This window comes from Dermacentor silvarum, chromosome 1, assembly GCF_013339745.2.
Source record: "Dermacentor silvarum isolate Dsil-2018 chromosome 1, BIME_Dsil_1.4, whole genome shotgun sequence".
In the NCBI taxonomy this organism is placed as follows: domain Eukaryota; kingdom Metazoa; phylum Arthropoda; class Arachnida; order Ixodida; family Ixodidae; genus Dermacentor; species Dermacentor silvarum.
The window spans coordinates 378,580,863-378,603,051 of NC_051154.1; the positions used below are offsets into that span (position 1 = coordinate 378,580,863).

Below are 22,189 nucleotides of genomic sequence, written 5' to 3' on the forward strand. Positions count from 1 at the left end.
AAGATTTAGACCAGTCGAAAACTTCAGCCTCCGCGGGTTGCAGTATTTGCCTTTCGCTGATCAAAACCGCCAAAAAATCAAATAGTGCGAAGCCCGCGAGAAGAAATGTCACCAACACCTGGGCTTTTTCGCTCGCTTGCTTCTTTGTTTCCTTGGTTGCGTCTTATTCGTAGCGTTAACTGGGGAGACATGCGCTTCTTTACCGGCGAGGGCGAGCTTACGTCTTGCAAGCGGCGACGTCGACATGCTTGTCACTCATTTCGCAGCATTACATACATCGCATAGAACTCGCATAACGTTAACTTTATCACGTACCTGAGCCCGTGTATTCACACAAAAGACTTACACTAGAGATAGAGAGAAAATGATAAATGAAAGGCAGGGAGGTTAACCAGGACTGTGCCCGGTTTGCTATCCTACACTGGGGGAAGGGAAAAGGGGAGGGAAAGATTAGGAGAAGAATAGAAAGTCCACTGTGGATATTGTTGACGTTGAACAGTTTTCTGCTCTATATCACTCACGATCACTCAGTCCGGATCATAGGCGGTCACTCAGTCCTGTAGTTTTCAAAAATCGCAGCAGCGCTTTTGTGGCCTTTTGTAGCTGCGATATTCGATGCCATGGTCCCAAGATCTTGCTCAAGGTGAACGGTCTTCTATCCAGATTATTGAGAGCGGTGCAGCGGTCATGTCTCTCGTTTTGAAAGGATGGGCAGTAGCACAGTAGGTGTTCTATAGTCTCATCGACACCGCAGGCATTACACTGGGCGCCATCAGCCATTCCAATCCCACACGTATATGCATTGGAAACTAGAAATGTTCGAAAAATTAAGAGCAGATGCTAGCCAATCGTCATATTGGACATAATGTTATCATGAGCTTGGCCCTGCCAACTGCAGAAAACCACCTGCGAACGAATAGCTTGGTGAATTCTGCCTATATATGCTTTCCCACAAGCTGTGCGAGAATGGAATGAACTGAACCCGTGTGTCACCGCGCAAACAACGTTTTCCAAATTTATTGAGCTTGCCGAGAAGGCAGTCCTCTCTTTTACTTATTGATATTATTTGCGTCTCTGTATGTGTTCCCACCTATCCTGTATTTTCATATATATGTCAAATTGTTCACCCACTCCTGTAATAACCCCCATGGGGTTGACAGTATGTTGAAATAAATAAATAAATAAATAAATAAATAAATAAATAAATAAATAAATAAATAAATAAATAAATAAATAAATAAATAAATAAATAAATAAATAAATAAATAAATAAATAGTCATACGCAAAACATGTTCGTTTTGTAGAGAACCAGAAACATCACGTCGAGTGTTACCTATTCGTCCTTCGATCATCGCGGTAGCGCACTATTCTATAGTGACCTAGTAGTGACGTGCTTTCATTCTATGGCGCAAGTATCGCTAAGGGAGCTTAGGTCATCGCTATGCATGAATCACACCAGCGCTGTAACGATCTACATTTCCGAGTGATGCGGATGGTGGGATCGGCAGCGCACGCGCCCCGCCATTGAGTTTGCGTTTCGGTTTGTGCCGACAGCACAATGTATGCCTTTGCCCCATGACCTTGCTGAGTTCATGTTGCCAGCGTGTTAGAAGCGAACTCATAGAATTCCTGGCAAGCGTGACAGTGAATAGCTGAAAGTTTGTACGGAGGCAGTATCGGTGGAAAACAACCGGGGACGAATACACAAATATTTCCCTTCATAACTGTTCATTGCAATTAGCCGGCCTACTTTGCTCAATCCGGCATCTGGATTGGCCGAAATTTTTTTCTTACCAAGAATCCTACCAGAAAAAAGTTTTGTGAATGCGTTCCTTGGTTTTATTCGCCGGGTTTCAACGCAACATATTTACATGTTCACACCGGGAAGAGCGACTTGCCCATCGCTGCATCGAAATGTATCGCGATTGCCGCCGTTCACGTCTGCTCGCACAGCCATCGCCACGTAAAATAAGCGTCAGCGTAAACCGCCATCATGCTCATGCGCCATCGATTGGTTCAGCAGATTTGTGACACTGGTCGCGGAGCTGAAAAAATTGAACAGTAAGCGACATGGTCTCAATACGGTCGCTTTTCGACCGAAGCGACCATATGTGGCATTTGTGACCGTCGCTTAGCGTCTAACTTGGTCGCGCGACTTCCGCAATTAGCCACGGTGTGAACGCTGTCTTACCGTGAACGGAGACTTCAGCCAGAAAGAGCGAAAAAGCGAAATGCTGGTGGAGACGCCATCTCGAGGTTCCCGCACCAGTTCACCACGACACCGTGGATTTTCACAGCCACTCCTCGGAACTTTGGTTAATTGTTTACCCACAGAGAAGGATTACGGTGCATTCCAAGGGAACCAGGGAAGCAAGTTCTGATAACTTCTTTTTCCCCGATGAACTTCCCAAGTATACGAGATGATATATAGATGACACACTAATTTACTACGCTCTAGTGCGGGCGCGATTTACATCGGCAAGAACGGCACTGATTTTCTCCTTTGGTAATTAGAGAAAGAGAGAGAAAAAGGTAAAGGAAAGACAGGGAGGTTAACCAGAGGTTATCTCCGGTTGGCTATCCTGTACCGGGGGAGGGGTAAGGGGACGCGAAAGCAGAGAGAGAAAAATAAGTGAAAATAAAGAATAAACAAAAAAGGAAGGAAAGAAAAGAAAATCACACACGCACACAAAACAGAACTGTTTCTGTGGGCACTGTAATGAAGTCCGCGAAGGCGTTCTCGTGTTGCATAGTGTGAACGTTCCGTCCTACGTAACACAATGGTAATTAATCTTCTCTATGCATAGTATAGACTTTTTAAAGAATACTTTACCAGACTAAACTGACAAGCAAGAAAGCTGCACCCTTAACGTAGACTCTCTAGCTTCGTATCAATCCTAGGGTTCGCGCCGTCGTTCGTCGTCGTAGCCGTCTTGTTGTTTACGATATATGCGCGTAATCTCTACGTGCACGGTGCGTGGAGTTTTTATTCCAAGAAACGTTTACATATACGCAGTAAAATCTACGTCCTTGGAAGAGTCAGCTTTAATTTAGAATTATCACGAATTTTACAATTACGAATTCTCATGGTTAAATGCTGTAGCCCTTTTCAAGGAAACTCAGGTATAACGCCACATTGCTCTATTAAGAATACGAAGACATGGTAGACATGCACGAGTGTCGGGTGGCACAATGTCCAGCTGCTTCACATGCCGTGGAAAAACAAAAAACAAAGAATTATCTGCGCCTTCAAATTAAGCCTCGTGAGCCAACGAACAGCGCTGCCCGTGTTTCACAAATACATACGGAGTGTCTTGTAAATGGTCCCGGATACTGAAGGGGGCTGCATTCATGTTTGGAGTTGGTCTGCACTCACCTAGGTGTCCCGCAAATTTCGCATGTGTCATGTGCTCTGCTCTTTGCTCTTTTTTTTTTATTGACCCTGCAAAAAGTCATCATTCTGCATTTGAAATATTAAGGTTGTAGAAGACAATAGTGTCAGAACGCCTCCTTCCATGATATGACCGATCTCTGACACCGCGCAAATGTCGAGTATTTTGATGGAAGATACCTCTTCCGGACAAAAACCGGCGAAATCAACGAGGTAACTCAAAAGATCTTGTTGTTTGTGAAGTTGGCTGCAGCTTGGTGATATCACTTGTATCGTAAATTAGACGCACACACACAAAAGAAGGTGCAGCACGTCGCGTTCGTGCGGCACTGTCTTCTAGGCCAGCATTCGCAAAACATTCTTACGCTATAGAATGATTCGTAACAGGGGGAACCAGCCAATCGTGATGGCGGACATACCATTGGCTAAGGCTGCCATCCAATATTACAAACAACGCTTACGAACGAAAAGTTGTGTGTTCTTGACTTCCGTCTCATTTGCTACACTTATGATGGTTTCCACGAGGAACCAACGAGGTTCGGCGGCCGTTCCCATAAAACCATGCGAGCGTCGCAGGAATCGCTCGAAATATGAAAGTTAACTTTTCCTATCTGATGTTTGGCGACCGCCGCTTGTGTCGCTCGAGGCCGCCACCACACCGCAGTGTCGAGGACCCTAAATTTAGACTATAGATACTCGGGGACAACTTTCTGATCTTTCTCTATCTTTACTTTCTTCTCACTTTATCTCCCCCTCCCCTCTTTCCCCAGCGTAGGGTAGCAAACCGGACCTTTCCCTCTGGTTAACCTCCCTGCCTTTCCCCTTTCTTCTCTCTCTCTCTCTCTGCGGCAATGAAGGAAAAGCTATACGGAGGCAAAGCGCGTACAAGCGAGATGCACGCTTCTGAGAAAAGTCCCACATTCTCTTTTTTTTTTTATTGCGATAAAGACTTGCCGTTAAGGCATAATTCTTGATGTGTATCGGTGTATTATATGTGTGCTGTGAGGCCTGTGTTGTGTATGAATTGAATCAGCTGTTTTGTGGAATCTGTTATCATGTATCCAGCGGTCATAGCTCGTTGTCACACTCTAGCGGAGGCCGGCTTGCAGTAGGAGGCGCGAGCGTTCCGATTGTAAACTAGTACATGTCCATATTAGGTGGTATATACATCTGCTTCCATCACAGGGACGGAGCAGTATGAACACGCAGCAGCACATTCTCATCCGCATTATTTTATAAGCTGGGGAAGACGTAAACCTGCCATCTTCGACAGCGAAGAAAGACAAAATGCACCACTTACTGTTAAATTTGACTTATCTCCGTGCTTTTTCTCTTCCGCGTTTGGGCAAATGCGAAACCGTCGCGCGTGCAAGCTTCAGTATCTGTTCCAAAAAAGAAACGAAAAGCGCTGTGAACGCTGCCAGGCTACTTGGCGCAGTAAGACGTGCGCAGAAGCACCGTGGCTTTTCCTTCATTGCCACAGAAAGTTGTCTACGAGCTATAAGGTCATGCAGAGCCTGCGTAAAGCTTCACTGTGAACGTTTCTGCATCGGTTGGTTTCATTACTTGGCATAGTTGTTCTTTTTCTTTTCTTTCTTCTGATCAAAACGAGGTAATGATTTAGTGGGACACCAAAAAAGGCTTGCCACACCCTCAAACTTCTATACTTCACCACATAAGAACTGTCCAGATGCGTCCCCTTACGCAAAAGTGGGAGCAGTCTGACGCCCACGCATATATCAATGCGCGAGTTGCTGTCGAAGTAAAGCCATATAAGTGCTCATCGGAGAAAATGAGAAAGAACGCATGCCGGTCATGACTCTCAACTGGCGTTTTATTGTTTGTGCCAGCAGAATTTATATGTATAGAAAGTAAACAGCAAAACAGGACCATTCAATGGTTGCGATAACGCTCTCGTTTCGATACATAATAACCGACCCATGTCAGGGACGAGAAATCAAGTTATTCTTCGCTCAGTGACATGGATACTAACGCAGTCATCGCCAACTCCTGCAATATCGTGAGCCCCGCAGTAACCTATACCGCGTCTGCCTATCCTCACCTTTGCGCATGCGGTACTTTATAACAGAAAGTTTTATAAAACGGGGTATCCAAATGGGTCAGTTTTCATTCAGAAATTTAAACTCGTCTGCTTATATTCTTGTGTACTCTTTTTGCGCATTTTTTCTTATACGCCCGGCTTATAGCGTCCCGAGAATGTGGGTCGCCTATTTCTACAACACCCTAGTGACCGAACAGTGGCTTGCATTCGCAATCATTGTAGTGCATGGCTAGATGCCCTATCGGTAATTGTTCGTAAGAGCAAATTCCAGCCAAACCTGGTGCTGGACACATCATTAGCTAAGGGCACCCGACCAATGGTATATATGGAGCCCTTACGAACGACAGTCGGGTGGGAGTTTAATCTGAGCCCGACCCCCGTTAACCTGCGGCACTATTTGTTGAAAAGTTATCCTGTCGGTCAGCAAGAACTAGAGCCGGCACTTGGGCATCAATTTATGGTTCACTATTGAGCGACAATCGGAACCTCTGTTTTTCGGCGTCCAGCTAGGGGCCGTATTCTGGAACGATCCACATCGGCGATACCAGAGTGTACTAGATTCTAGTACACTCTAGCGATACTATCGCCTCAGCGATAGTCATGTTCAGTAAATCAACCTTCTGCTTACGCGTGACGTCAACACGCACTATCAAGCCGCGCTCTCGAACGCTTCACAACATACGAAAGAACGCACCGGCCGAGTGCAGAGTGGCTCGAGTATGTTGTTTTCGAGTGTACCGGCCACAGTACGACGCAGCGGTGTTCGTTTATTCACGGGAGCACCCAACGACACCGTGACGTCAAATTGATGTAGACGGGAACGGCAAGATGGCGCTATTTATTTTCCGGTTTCGCTAAAACAGCCAATCAACGCGCCGTTGGCGGAGGCGTGGCCAAGGCGATAGTATCGCCGAAGAGGATCGTTTCAGAATACGGTGCTCAAGGCTTCTTCGACCGCATTTAAATCGATTGCGCCATTTCACAAGATTTTCACGTGAAATCGTGAGGCATCGTTACCGTACTCCGCCACCAGCTCAGCATGAATCTCCTTTGCCTTTATTCCCTCCAAATCCGGAAAGCGGATCACTGCTCGTGCTTCAGCCAACTTTCCCGGTGGACGCAGCCATTTGTGTTTTTGACGTCCTTGAGGTGTTTCGCGGGGAAAAAAATTATAATCCGTTGACCACAGAAAAACGCCCGCTAAATTTTATGCTTATCATGTATGCCTCTTCCAAGCTTAAGGTACCAATAATACTATGAATTGTATAGACACCCTTCGTACCTTTTAATGTGTTGTTTTTTTGTTTTGCAATTTTTTTTTTTTTTCGTGAGTAAATTCCGACTCGCCGTGGTTGCTCTGTGGCAATGGTGTTGGACTGCTGAGCATCCCGGCCACGGCGGCCGCATTTCGATGAGGGCGCCGTGGCCGGGGTTGCACGTCAAAGTGGCCAGGTGCACGTTAAAGAACCCCAGGTGGTCCAAATTATTCCGCGGTCTCCCACTACGGCGTGCCTCATAATCAGATCGTGGTCCTGGCACGTAAAACTCTATATTTTTTTTATAAATTCCGCCAGTATACAAAGACAGCTGTGGACAGCTAGGCGAGTTGTTTAACAGCGCGCTTATTGTCCTGTGTGTTTCCCTCTCTTGTGTCCCGCCCATCGCACTGCAAGTAAGGTGAAACAAGAAAACATCAATTTAAAGTCAGCGCCTTGTGCCGCCCACAAGAGGAAGCTCGAGATCAACTCCGATTTCGCTAATAAAATACTTGTAAAACGCAACAATGCTCTCACGAGACAGCCACTGGGACGATTTCAATTATTTTTTCCGAGAAATAATTAATTTCTTGCAAATGTAGCATGCAGAAATTTTACTTGCGACATGATACGTTTTACTAAAATTCGCGAAAATCGGTAGGCTTAAAAAAAGTTGAAGTACGAAGTTTACAAATCCGTAACACCGCACCAAAGACAGATATTGCAGTTCTCTAAACTGCATATATGTTAGATCATCTAAAGCGGACAAATTTTACCTATAGGAGTTTACATGTTACCTGAAATGTTTACTGTGCTTACAAGGTTTTAGCAAAAGTCCTTCTCACAAATTATTGGTATATTTGAGAGGTATATTGGTATTTTTGTCCGCTTTGGATATTTTAATAGTGTAGTTTGCAGAATTGTGATATCCCTATTTATTACTGAGTCACAGAGTTAAAAACTTGGCACTTTAATTTTTGAAAGCGAAGCTTCCTTGGCCTCTTCTACCCACGTTTGTGACCATTTCTAACCGCTATCGACTTGCACATGTGTACATTGACACCGAGATGGAAGCTGTCGCTTAATAACAACAACAAAGAAAGAAAGAAAGAAAGAAAGAAAGAAAGAAAGAAAGAAAATAAACGTCTGATTATTGGTCTCGCACCCGCGGTTCCCCCAGCAAAGACGCCCTATGCTCTAAGCATTATAGTCACAGACGCATGCCTCAAAAGGCGGAATAAAACACCTTTGCGAACTTCCCTCGTGTAAAACAACGCTTTGAGATGCTTGGCGCGTCGGCGATTTATAAAAAAAATGTGCGCGTGCAAAGTGTGCATCTTTTAGCTGACGATGAAGATAGAAGTTACGGGAAGGCGTTCGTCGACACGATATTCGCTGCGCATGGTATACTGTGACGCTGTGGCGTGCTTCTACAAGGTCAAGCACGTTGCGCGTTGTGATTCAACACGTTTCAATGCTGAATAAAAGTTCCACTTTTCCTGCAATGTCCACCATGGTGGCTGAGGGACGCGTTGGTCACTGAAATCGGCAGCGCGTCCCTTGACGCAATGCGCCATTTTGCCTTGCTGCAGGTCATGAAATCTTTCGTGCACTGTCGCGCTCCGTGTGAACAACGCAAAGGCGTGGGGAAAAGTGCTCGCGCGTTGTGGCTCATACTGAGTGCGGTAGTGCACTGATTCCCACAGTGCGTGAGATCGGCTTAATTGTGTGTTATTGTTTTTCAATTTTCCCATTTTCAACAACTTGCGTAGAAAATTTACAGCCTAAATAAAAAAAAAAAAAACAATCTGTTTCCTACAGTCACTACATTTTAACCTCCTTTAATGTAACAAACCTCATTATATTCGGTTCAGCGGATGCGGAGAAAAACTACTTCTGCGCTCTCGTGTATTTAGATAGGAACTTCCGGAGCTGGTGCCTAACTTTAAAAAGAATGATTTCTTCGTGCCTTCATGATGCTGCACTATATACACGTGTAAAGGTGGGTGCGTCGACCGTTCAGTGGAATGCGTTGTGAACCTCTGTGTGTTGTTCCACGTCCGCGCAGACGGTCTGTTTTCCAGCTCAGCGTAGCAGTTCACCAAGACTTTAATATAAACCGCATGCAAGCGATCTTGCGCGCGACAGCGACAAGCGACGCGATGGATCGAGATGGCTGTCGCGTTCGTTCGTCGCCTATACAAGTCGTACCGCACGCGAACGACGACTTTGAGCGACGTCTCCCTGGTGTTGCCGGTATGATGGCAGCAAATATGCGCCAAAACTGGCACGACGCGCGGTTTATTAATTTAAGTTTGTGTGTTTTACTGTAAAGAGCAGCATAAATATTTCTAAAGGTCTTGCACTAAGTTCTTATCCTTGCACCTACCAAAACTAAGTCGTTTGCTCGTTCCGTGCGACAATCGGTAGTACTTGACTGATGTACATACATCCTTTCCGGCTTCACGCTATTGGCTAGTCGCTCATAGCACTTCCGGGCGACGAGCGACGAATTCTAGATTTCCAGAGCCGAGCGATCGAGCGACAAGAACGAGCGATCTGTTCGCGCGACGGCTCGTTTCGTCGCTCAACGCCGTCGCTCGTTGATCGTCGCCGTCGCACACAAAATCGCTATCATGCGGTTTGGGCTTTAAGCTAGCCACCTCACTTCGGAAAGAGAATAAGGGCAGGTTTGCCCCCTGATACTCGCACACTATCTCACGCAATGGTCCTTCAATATTCTTTTGAACGACTCCAGCGTTAAAAAAAAATTAAAAAGGATCCCGGTTGCACGCACTCCTTTGGAATGAAAATCCAGCGATAACCTTTCACCTCCTTCCCATCGTACAGGCTCCAAACTCACGAATATCTTCGTTCGTGAGTGCTCTTTTTACAATTGGTCCGCCGCGTTGGCTAATAATATGTCCAGCATATGGATTACTGCGCAGAACAATTCTACTCTAAGATCTTTTTGAAAATATGGAACCAGATAACCAAATTACTCGCGTTTTCTTTCATTTTTTTAACCAAACCGCGCCAATATCCAGCGCCTCATTTATGTACGCCTGAAGTCATTTTTAACTATTTTTCTCTTCAACGTTTTTCCACAGTATGAGCCGCACTTGCGGCAAATCTGGGCGGATTTCTTGGACTGAAATGCCATACCCGTGTCGGAATAATTACTGCAGTGGCGATGCCATCGCTATCCCCCCAACCGAACAGCGGGTGCCCGAACGCTGTCAAATGATAAACAAAAATGCCCGAAATGCGTGAGAGAAGCTTTATTAGGCCTGTGAACTACACCGTCAAAGGGCCCTTCGTTGCCACACGTGCTTTGCATGCGCACATCGAGAGATCACCGTTTGCTGCTATATCAAAGCGTTTCACTTATACTGTTTGCACCTGTGCCGCTGTAGTATACTGCGAGTGCCGCGTTAGTATCATCACGTACATTCTACTCCGCCTTTCTGTGCCCTCTCTTATCATCGCTCGTCGTGCATTAGCGCATGGTTTCGGCAGTCGCCTATCAAACTCACCTATCTCCCAGAGTGGGAATCACGTTTGAAATTATCATCATCGTCGTCGTCGTAAAATGTCACTCACCCGGCCATGGCGTATATCCATCGTACAAGCAGTTAGAAATCCTTGATTTCTGCACCAAACGTCCTTATTTCTGCACCAAAAAGTATGTCATTTAAATAACTTAACAGGCTAGCTTAAAACTGCCTCCAGATGGCAAAATGTTTCCCTTTTTTTTCTCTCTTCATAAGCCACGGAATTTTCTTAACACGGAAAACAAATGAGGCGATTTTCCAACCCTGGTTCCCGAGATCGATCTTGGCCTAGCGACCTTGGCCTTTCTTTTAAAGCAAAGCTTTCTTCGGCTCTGCGAGTCCATATGAGATCCACTGCCAGCGTGCGTACTCTGCCATATTCTTACCTCCCCCCTCCTCTATCGTTCAGCGCAGGTTGCCTCGTACAGATCGACATATAAACTCAGCTATAAGTGGAGCAACAAACGTCTCTGACACCAATCGCCGACGCTCTCTGTGGAATATACAACACCCTTCTTTACATTTTGTCCAGCCCCCTCTCGTGTCTCTATCTTTTTCTTTAACGTAGCTTCGTTGACATTGTGCTCAGTCAGCACCGGGAATTACGGACTGCGGTGGGAGAATGCGCGTTGCATTTCTTCAGCATTATGAGCTTTTGCTCGTTGCAGTCCCTCACGTCGTTCCTCATTTTCATTCAGTCAGCGTGACTACTGGAAATACGGTGCAAACGTATCGGCTTTACGCAAGCCTGTGGTTGCGCAAGAGCTTCGGGCTCCTGGCACTGAGCACTGAGAGACCTCGCAATCGATACGCATACATTACACCACAGACCAATCGCGAAGGCACGCGCAATATCCGGACGGTATATACAAGGCTCGGGAGAATCCCTGGTAACTCTCGCCTATATGAGTGCTGCGCAGTTTATCCTCAATAAGGACGTGGCAGTCTGGGGCAGCGACATACGTCCACCACGTCCGTCGGAGAACGTGCGTATACGGACGCTCGGATGCAGTTGCTCTGTATACATGCTTATTACGCGGTGATGTTCGCGGTTGTAACAAATACCCGTCTCGGTGGCTCAGGGACTATGGCCTGATCTATTTCGGAGCATGTGGTGGCTGGCTCCATTCCGGGACGTGGCAGCAGAATTTAATTCGAAGCGAAATGCAAACATGCTCATGCATGCATACTCTAAGTATGCATGTCGCCTGGGAGCGCTGAAATAGTGGTGCTATCACCCCCTTGTTTTTGTATTTCGCGGGCTTTCTTTAAAGGCAATGACAAGACGCTCCATCAATGGTACTTAATTGCAAACACTTCAGTCAGCCTTTTTTAAATGTGGTCTACAACTTTCTTATTGGCACTTTCTTAGTGAAGCCAATATTTAAAAAGTTATGCAATTAGTTTATGCTAATTAATTGACCTTGCAAAACGAAAAAAAAAAATACCGCAGACAAGGACACGCGATCCTCAACACCACTGAGTTGGTTTGAGCCTCCTAGCACACTCCGTCGTTTTTAAAACATTGTCTACTTTTAGCTGGGACACGCTGTAAGGCTGTCCAAACAAACAACTCAACAACTCAATATAACGACAAAGCATTGCTTATACTTTGTCCTTAGCGTGAGATGTAGGGTTGCCACGTGGTCTGTTTTCCACCGGCACGGCCAGTTTTTCCATCACGGTGCCGGCTGCCGATTCGACCCCCACGCCTGCACGCCATTTGCAGGTTTTCCGGTTCTTCCTAAATACGGGTGGCAAACACACCCGCGTATACCGGGGATTGGGTGCACATTAACGAACCCCAGGTGCTCAAAATTATACCGAAGTCTCCCCGCTACGGCGTGCCTCATAATCAAATCGTAGTTTTGGCACGTAAAACCCCAGAATTAAGTTAATTAGTTTATATTCCTGGGATATGGAAACGACGCTCAGTTGGCTGTTGGCTTTACCCGCTGGTCTCTTTTCAAAGCTTTAAACGCGTACCAAATTTTATATAGAGACTTTAAAGAGATCCGGATACACCCCTAGGGCTTGGTAAATAAACATAGTCCGCGGATAGCATACGCTGCTGTGAATATCTCAGACAATTTTTGCACTCGTGGTCGGCGCGTGGATCTGACAAGCGGAGCGCGAAGTCACCTTTCTCTCAAACGCTCTTTTTTCAACAGAAGCCTGCTCCTCACTCTTTTATGGACGCTTTATTTCGTAATATAACAGATTCACATACGCGGACGCTGTTGGCCAATAGCTGACATAATTCAAGAAGGGTGTTTGGATCAGTGCGCTTCGTCCTACTGTTACTGTGCATATTTATTGACGCAGTTTAATAAACAGGCTGAAGTAAACGAAAATCTGCTTTCGAATTTCGCTATAATAATTACGCACTTCCGGAAGAAACCGAACATCGTCTGCTCACACTCGGCCGCCCGCGTAGCAATTAAAATTTGACATCGGTGTCGTAGGCGTCGGGTCTCGCTAATTTCGATTAGTTTTGAACACTCGGCTAGCCTCGAACCTCGCGACACTTAAGGTCAGACCACACGCACGCCTGACAGCGCGCGCTCACTCCTGGCCGCTCCTGGTTAGACGCCTTGGCAGACTTCGCTTCGTAATGAGCTAATGATAACGCTTCAAAATGCGCAAGTTGGATGTGGCTACTATCCGTCGGTCAAGCTGGTGCAGCACAAAGCCGGTCCACATCACGTAACAGCCAGACTGTAGCATATGAGCGCGTGCGTGCGTGCGTGTGCGCGCGTGTGTGTGCGTGTGTGTGTGTTCTCATGCGCCGTTTAATCATGGAAGACTTTGCAGACGGAGCTTACGGAACCATTTGAACAGTCGAAATGAGGGCTTAATTGTTGGTTCATAATGATGGGATTGTATCGGCAACTCCAGAATCCGCTATACTTCAGCTGGCAACACTGTCCAAATAAACAAAGATGCCTATGACATCCAGGTTCATGCGTTCACGGCGGCTCTTTCGCTCGGTGCTTGGGTCACGTTTCTTTCTGCGTCGTCGAATCGAGATGTTTCGTGGAAGTCGAAAGAGTCCTTGCTGCCGACCACCTTATTTAGATCGGTCTCAATGATTATAGTGACGAAACCGCGGAAATGGTTGCGCTGTGCGTGCAAACGTCTGGCCTGCCCAGCGAGCCGCATCAAATTTTTTTCAACGACAAAGAGCCTTTCAAGCGAGCCAGAGATTAAGAAAGGGAAGTCCTTGCGCGTAGCAGGCCACCGAAAGGTGCAAGCACTTGTTCGCGGCGTTGCTCCACTGCTACAGGTACGATGCTTCACTGTTTTCGACCTTCGTAGACAACTCCACAATGCGACTTGTGTTGGAGTATATCATATATAACACCTCACAATATACAGGCAGTATACGTCTCTCGCGCGTTTAGAGGCTATATACGGATATCCTGCACTGATAGAAGGCGGCTTAAGCTGTAAGTTACCTGGTCAGTGGGTCTTGGTATGAAAACAAATGAGAGTTCCATTTGTGAATCAGGGTTCACCTTCTTTTTATAGTTAGCTGATACATGTGATAAGGTCGTCTGCGTCCGATGACTGGCACTTGTTCGTTCTCGCAGTATGCAGTATTCGAGGTAGGGTCCGGGCTTGGGAACACAGCAGACACCTGCCGCCCGTAGAAATTCTAAAACACAGTGAAAGGTGAAAAGTGAATAGCAACCAATCGGGTCAAGTTGAGTTTCTTCCTACAGGTTTCCAAAATTTAGCGAGGGCTTTCTTTTGGCAAAGTCAGTTGTGTTAGTGTAAATGCATGACTCGGAAACGAATTGAACCCGTTGTAATGGAATTTAACTGTGTGTACAGTGTCGGAAAGCAAGCTAGCGGCGCTACATGTGCGCAGATCGAACGCTCCAACGCTGGAACGAGCGGTGTTTGCAGTTGCTTCTAAATTTCTTGCAAGCAAATAAACTGGCAACTCACCCGTGTTTAGTGAGAAAACAGCATCTTCTGCTTGTACCGCCAAACTAAAGCATGCAATGAAAACGATATGTCACTTCGCGGCATAACATGCATGTGTCATGATCAACTTCAGACCTTCCGAGGCAGTTATCAATCCTGCTACCGTGCCTATTACTCATACAAACGTACAGTAGCGAGAATATTCCTGCTGCTTAAAGAATTAGTAACACTAATGATGCATGGGGCAGAAAACTATAAACGAACAAAAATCAAATAAAGCTTAAGCGTGCATCACTATAATTTATCGAAGCGCCTGCCTGAACAAAGTGGACTCCGCGATTTGAAACGCTAGCGACATATTCAAATAAATATTAAGAAAACAATGGTCTACTCGCTGGTAATAAAGAAGTCGATCCGAGTCAAGTCAACTTTTCCCAATGCGGAAGTTTCTTATCCAAGTCGCTCTCCGATGCGCGTCGTCTGCTTCTTTCAAGAAACGATGAAATCATAAATTGCTGTCTTTCCATCGCGATGACACGCGTAATAGTACTCAACAAAAGTCTTTCAACATCCGTATTTTCTTATTTTCGGGCTTGTGCGCGGCGGCATCAAGACGATTTGAGAACTACGAGGCATTAAGCGCATGCCGAGATAGGACACCCTTTCTCGCTTGAAACCTGAACCTGGATCGGATATTTCTCGGTGCGACCGATAGGTAGCGAGCATTTACTTGGAGTCACGAAAGCGCAGAGCTTATGGCTCTGTGTGTCGTCTTGCCCTTCTTTTTATTTCGATTGAACACTCCAAGCGCATTTCTGCCGTCGCCGGGATGTTCCGTATAAAGCCCAAACACGATAACAACGTCGCCGCGTGCCGTACGCTGTATGTATACGAGTGAAAGCTTGCAAGGGTCAGCCTACGACCGCGGCTCAATCTAGCGCGCGCGCGAGGCACGGGGGGGGATCGAGGAAGAGAGGGGGGTTCTACTTCGGCGGCTGCTGCTTACGGCGCGGTCGCACGGGTGCCGTACGGGCCGTACCTTACAGGCGATGTGGTCGAAGTGCGCCGAATGCCGGTAGCTCCGCATGCGCTGTTCTTTCGACGTTTAGTTCGCGTGGAAGCGAGAGACAGCACGAAGGTCAATTCGCTCACTGCTGCTGCCGCGCTTCCCCACTCCAGCGTTTTGACAGTGAGCTTCCGCTGTCATCGAGTGAGGCGTGTTCATGTTTGCTTGTGCGCGCGTGACACCATGCTTGTTAATTTAGTTTGTAAGCGAATGTTTACAAGTTTATACGGTCGATAAAAGTATTATCCTTACTTCGTATTGCTGTCTACTAATTTGCTATCGCAATCGATGCTTCGCCTTTCGCGCGAAACTGCGGCAGTTTTTTGTGATCGTTTCCTCTGCGCTATACAACCCGATTACGGAACAAGCTTCGCAACGACGTTCAAGCGTGAACATGGGCTTGTGGTTGCATCTTGGTCATCATCTTACTTTTTATTACCTATACCGATTTATTACTCGCCAGACACCGGACAACCACCAACTGATCTCGCGTGCCAACGGCGTTGGGGATGCGCACGAGGTGGGTCCCGGAGATTTGGGCACTCGACTAAGTCGTAACCGCGGGTGGCAGCAACCTCGGGATCGCAGCCCGTCCCCAGCGTGATCCTGCTGAGAAAGCAGGGACCTTCTCCTCCTCCAACATAAAAGCAATGTGCTAGCACAAGTAACTCTTTCCGCGTCTTCGTCTTGAGTACACCTTGCTTCTGCGCAGTGTAAATTGACGTATTTACGAGACACGGATTAATCTACGAACGAAGCTGCAAACTAAATGCAGACGCCTGCTCACGTCGACAAAGCCGAGGCCGGTGTGAGGCTTGCTCTCTCGCCTCGCAACCTCCCAACCGCAGAAGACACCTCCGCGAAGCAACGAATTCGGTATACATCACGATTCACAGTCGTCAACGAAAAAAGAAAAAAAAAAATAAAGAAGAAAAGAAAACAGAAAGAATTAAAAAAAAAAAAAAAAAACAAAAAAAACACGCTGCATCTGTTCCCGGAAGAGCAGTCGGAGGCAGGGTCGAGTTTCGTGGCTCCATGCAACGGAATCGTTCGCGTAAACGCGACGCGCGAGTTTCCACGTGCGCGCCTGTCTGTCCGCACACAAACAACATTTCGGGTTCTCGCGCGCACACACAAACAAGGACGCGCACGAGCGCATCGGCGGCGCCGATCCACCGGTGACGTCTGTGCTCGCGGTGTCCTGCTGGAAAATACACGGCGGAAGCCTAGACGGCAGCTCCCTTGCTGCGCTGTGGAGGGTGAGCGCTGACTCATGACACGCACACCGGAGCTATACAGCACCTTTGGTGCGCGCGTTGTGCTTTAGCGATCCGAGAGGGGAGCGCGTGGTTGTTTTTCTCACTAGTGAAAAGAAAGAAAAAAGAAAAGCGCGAGGGACAACATTACTTAATCAATCGCTCTTTATCATCCGGATTTTACCTCTCGGCCTTGCGCATTTGTGCGCGCGTGCGAGTGGAGGGGTTCATTTGTCTGCTTGCGTGTTCTGCTATACTACAGCCAAAAAAGTAAGCCTCAGGTATGTTGTGCCAATCCATCGCTGCGACGCACATAGCCGCTGAGACAGGAAGACTTGTGCGCTATTTAACACGCTGTACACACATCTTGTCTTATTTATGTGCGTGGGCTCTTTCTTTTTTTTTTCTTTTTTTTTCTTTCTTGCTTTCATTCAGTCACCGTGCCCTCAAAGTTTTCGTTCGCAAGACCTATTTGCGATCGACTGGTGTCAGTTCTTGCGAAACGGAGTGGGCTGTGTGAAGCAGGAATCCCGGGCCCGTATTTTCAAAAAAACATCTTACCGTTAGAATTGTTCGTAAGAAAATAAGGAAATGAGCCACTCCGCATGATGTTGGTCATGTGACTAGCGAATGTGGCCGGCCACTGGCAAAGCGCACTTGCGAACGAAAAGCTTCGTAAATTCAGCCACTGGTTCCTTGGAACGTCCCGTCGCTCGTCTTCCGCATGAGTCAAACTGTCCCTCTCTTCGGCGGCGCTATCTGTAAACGGGAAGTCCCTCGTGCTTTTCTCAGTTTTTTATCCTCCCTTATCGCGGCCGTCCTCCTGTCTGGGCAAGTCGGCGCGCTTTCAGCTTTTGTCCTGCTCGTACGGCGTATACCATGCCAGCTGCTCTTCGTTTTTTTTTTTTCTCTCTCTCTGCTACTTTTATCATTTTTGCACTATATGACGTCTTATCACTCCTTCTCTCCAATCGTTATCGTCTCGAGAATATCTAAGAACGGGCACCAGAAAACGGTGCGCGTCCAGGCCCAGAACTATAAAACACACAGCGTGGAGCCCAGTACGAATTGTGAGGACCAAATGCAAAAGTAATTTTGCGAGTGGCTCCTAACTTTTCTTGTTCCTGTAGCGCCGGGGAAAATATCCGGACCATATGGTCGGTGCCCACTCCATCGAGGTTCAGACCAAGTCACCAAGCGGACTGACTGCACACGGCAATAAGGAACGAAGGTTGCAAAGCGGCATATTTCGTGACTGTCTTGTCACGTCTGCCCACAGCCGGACTGGTGCTCACAGGCGCTTGCGTATTCCAGTCCGACTGTGGTTTGCCTTATCTTGATACAGAGATATACTGCGACTGCATGTGATCGCCTGTTTGTCTGTTGGTTTTTGTTTGTTTTGCGCGTGCGTGCGTGTGCGAGTAGCTACGTATTTGCCTGCGAAAGATAAGATACCGGCTGTCGCGGCCTCTCTGTAGTTCACCCCCCTTTTCCTTCCCTTCACGTAATGCTTAAACCGGTGCATATGTGGCAGTAGCGCACCCAGGATATCTGCCAGGGGGGGGGGGGGGGGGGGGGTTGACAGTTTGCCAGTACCATCTAAACAGCACTAATTTCGATTTATTCACGGGAAATTGTCAAAAAAATGCGCTTTTTGCGAGTGTGCAGACGATTTCGCGTCTTACATCTTAGTTTCAGCACTCAAATGCGTAAGGAAAGAAAAGGGGTTAAACAAAAGGGGGGGTTAAGTCGGCCTCGGGGGGGAGGGGGGGTTACAACCCCCGAATAAATAAATAAATAAATATGCTCTCCGTGGGAAATGTATCTTGCCTTTGCTCCCGTCTTCTTGCGAGAGTGCGGTGCGTGCTGAAACAGTTATGAAGAGCGAAGCACTGCCTGCGTTTACGTGCTTTGTGGGCGTGGGATAGCAAAACTACACTGCCGCTCGCATGTAAACATACGTTTATTACTGAAAGCCCATGCAAGCGATTATTGCTGACAGCGCGTACGCAAAGGGCTTGCTATCTCACAACTTTCCGCGTTTGAAACGCGCGCGCTAATTTCATCACTGGCTCCCTTCAACATGCTACAAAAGTGATTAAGCCGCTCACTAATTTTTTTAGAGCCAATGTCGGATATCATGCTTTTGCTAATTGTACGCGGTGAAAGCAATAAGTGGTGTCCAAATGCACGACTCGTAGGGTAGCGTCCTCTAGAGTTAAAACGCGGATCTTAAAGGCTGTGCTCTTGCTGGTTGAATGTGCCGGACGCGATTTTGGTAGCTGAAAACATGTCATAGACGTCGGGTTTTGAACATCCGACCAGAAAATACGTCACAGGCACACCGTCGGCGACAACGTTTATAGATACTTAAACTTGAAAGTTGTGTTTTGGGTCAGTGAGTGTGAGTGTCGGCCAGCAACAGATACACTCAAGCAATCACGGCGCGAGTCTTCGTTGTCTTCTTCAACGTGCCACGGAAAAACACAGGAGCGCGTCTGCTTCACTAAAACTGCTACATAAGTTTTGTAGGCTTTGTTTTGACGCGCGTCAGGAGCACACACTTCCGGCGGCTCGTAACAATGCAAGTTCAAAGTTCGCGCCCATCTGCTCCGGCGATTGCAGAACCCCTGATTGGAGGCGCAAAGAGAGGTGGCACACCAACATGGCTGCACTTCCGGCTTCAAAAAAGTGACGTCAGGGCCTCTCCTGTTTTGTTTCCTTCCTCCATGGTCGGCGACAACGTTTATAGATACTTAAAATGTATCTACAAACGTTGGTCGGCGACGGCTTCCTTAGAGTTAGAAAAGCCAATCTCAAAGGCCATCTTTCGTTTACTGCAAGCACCTAAGATGATTGTAAAAGCATGTCGTAAAAAAAATCCTAATAAACGTCACTACCGCCATTTTTTTATTTAAATTTCGAGACAGTGACGTATTTATGGCTTTTCTCATAGAATTCTAAGGCTTTTCTGGCTTTATTTAGTGCTTTGGGTAAAAGAAAACATAGCCTTTGAGATCAGCATTTTTTTATTGTGAGGGAGTCGTAAGCAGTACCGTATCATCATCATTAAATTGGCGTCCCCGCTGTCTCCGCGTTTCGCCTAGCAACGAAATCAGCTAAAATGAGTGCCGAGAGAATAGAAACGCTGCTTAAAGTTTCGGATTGTTACGAGTATTGAGGTAGTTTAGAGCGTAAGGTGCACATGCATATCGTTGTGAGCGTATCGCAAACCCACCGCACTCGGCTTCACGTGCAACGAACGTCGCGAAGTACGACAGGTTGATCAGCGGATGCCCCGTATCTGGAAGAAGTTGATCCCAAAATTTCGGGTTGTAGATTGTGGGACAGCTGCTTGTGCGCCTGCCAGTTCTGTCGGTTCTTCTTGAAACTGCATGAGAGCTGACGGCTTTGCAGTTTTGTGTTGAGTTGGTGCCTCTACGGATTATTCGCGTGTTTACTTTCGCAGCGTAAGTAGTTTGTGAACACCTATTTTTCATGTGATCGCGACATTTACCGTTGCTTCGGTAGTCAACCTGCAGATTTCAAGGTGCACGTTGACTCCCGATGACGAATTTGTCTGAAATCGCTCACCGAGTATTAGCGGATTTGCTCAAAATCCAGATTACCCATGTTCACTTGAAATAGTTAACTGCGATCGCTACTTTTGCTCGTCGTATGTTGTGTCCGTTGATCGGGTTTATTTAAGACAAATCAGTGTGCATTGTTGCATTGGCATGATGTCAAGATTAGCTCTGCAGCAGCCTCGCAAGCTGTTAGACGCTACAATTGAAGCACCTGTGTGCGCGTGTTTGAACACTTGTGGTCGCTGGCATTGCTCAACCATTTGCTTCCTTTGATTGCAGGACGACCCATACAGCACGCCCCTAGGCAATGTTGCCTATCCTGTGAGTGGAGAGGAAGTTGCAGCAGCTTCATCCTCCTCTTCTGCTGAGCAGGAGCAACTTCGCTCTTTCCAAGACTTGTTGCTGCGCACTTTCCAGCCAAATCAGCCCCAGCATCAAGACATAGGCATGCCCATCTGCACTAACTATGAAGAACAAGGTCTGCACATGGCTGGTATGTTGTGACTACCCCAGTGGCGGTGTTGCATTTGCCCATAACTTCTTGGCTGCTGGGCTTTTGAGGGATTGTGGCGGTTGTCTTGAAGTTAGTTGGATCGGAAGATAGCAGCTCCTTGACACTGTTTGAGGCACATTCAAGCACTCTTCACAAACTGTATCAATTTTAATCACAGCTAACCAGATCACAACACTACTCTCTCTGTTGTTGGTAAACTATACATTTTAATCACTGCTAACCAGATCACAGCAACACTACTCTCTCTGTTGTCAGCTGCCTCTCCTTACAGACATGAATGCAGTGACTGATTCATGTGTCTGGTGTTACTTCATGACTTTGTTTTGCTGTAGTCGAACCTACAGAGTTCGACCTTGGCAAGTGTTCTGTGGAAAGTCCCGTTGTGGTGGCCTTTATCCACACTTGTGAGCATGCACTATACAACCTTGCAAGGCTAATGCAATCTGCAAAGCCTGATTGGCATTATCTGCATTTGTAGAAAACTGTCTTACGACTACTGTTTTGCTTTTTAGCATTGTTAAGTTGCAGCTGCCAAACCTCTTCAGCACCACAGTTGTTGTCCATAAGCTTTAAGTATGGTGTGGCATGGATGAAATTTGTGCACTACTCATTGGTCTGCAGCTTGCACATCTCCTTAGGTGCCAGTGCTCACATATTCTCGCATGACATTGCCTAGAACAAGCTTGATTTCAGCTGGCGAGAACTAGTCTTAACAGCTAGTTAGACTGTTGGCACTGTCATACAATGCTGTGAGCAGCTATTTCTGATAGTTTGGGGCTTGACAGCGTTTCTGTGCCATGACAATGTCTCCATGCTTGTGTGGCAGGAAGTGCTTGTCATACAACCACTGTAGGTTAAATTGCCTGATGTTTGACTTCTTTTATATTTAGTGACCTGTCCTTTTTCTTTCATACTAAAGAGTGAGTTCTTTTCAGCACTTTAAACCCTGTCAGATGAAAAAAATGTTAAATCAACCACTGTAAAATTTTTGCGAATCACCTACGCATCAAAATTTTTTACATAAATGACTTCCTCTTTTTTAACCGCGCTTTATGTCCAGAAACAGAATAAGAATTTAAGCAGCAAGGTTGATTCTTCACAGAAAGAACAACTCTTCATTTGAGAATGAATCGCATTTGCTCATACATGCATGTGTACATGTAATGTGTGATTCTGCACTTCTGCATCGATTTGCAGCATTGCCTTTTTTTGCATGCAAGGCAAATTATCACCATGTGGTTCAACCAGTTCCAATCAGCTGCTCTGAATTAGTTGCACTTTATCTGTGCTGCAAGGCCAGGGAATATAATTTGCGAAGCCTGATATTTTGCTCAACTGTTTTTTGAAACTCGGAATTATCTGCTCAAGAGTTTTTCACATATGTAGATGGCACTGTGAAAACACCAGTTATTGTGCATTTCGTATTATGGCATATTTTGGACAAGAGTAATAAGCCACCTTATAATGCAACTGAAGGAAGTACAAGAGAAACAAATTGGTTAATTGAGACGTTACTTGCATGTGTGTGTCGGTGGGAAACACCTTAGAAGAAAACAAAAAGGTGACAGA

General features: G+C 46.5%; 1 protein-coding gene across 2 annotated transcripts in view; it reads left to right on the plus strand.

Annotated features, from left to right (window-relative positions):
* LOC119437483 (nuclear factor NF-kappa-B p100 subunit-like) overlaps nucleotides 1–22,189 on the plus strand; it is a 155,315-nt gene that overhangs the window by 17,618 nt on the left and 115,508 nt on the right. Inside the window, exons 1-2 of one of the 2 annotated variants that reach the window (XM_037704496.2) lie at nucleotides 19,587–19,989; nucleotides 20,386–20,599. In XM_037704496.2, coding sequence (XP_037560424.1) covers nucleotides 20,554–20,599 — 46 coding nt within the window. In that variant the 5' untranslated portion in view covers nucleotides 19,587–19,989; nucleotides 20,386–20,553. Of the gene's footprint in view, nucleotides 1–19,586; nucleotides 19,990–20,385; nucleotides 20,600–22,189 lie in introns of those variants that run through there. The other variant, XM_037704495.2, reaches the window with a different exon arrangement.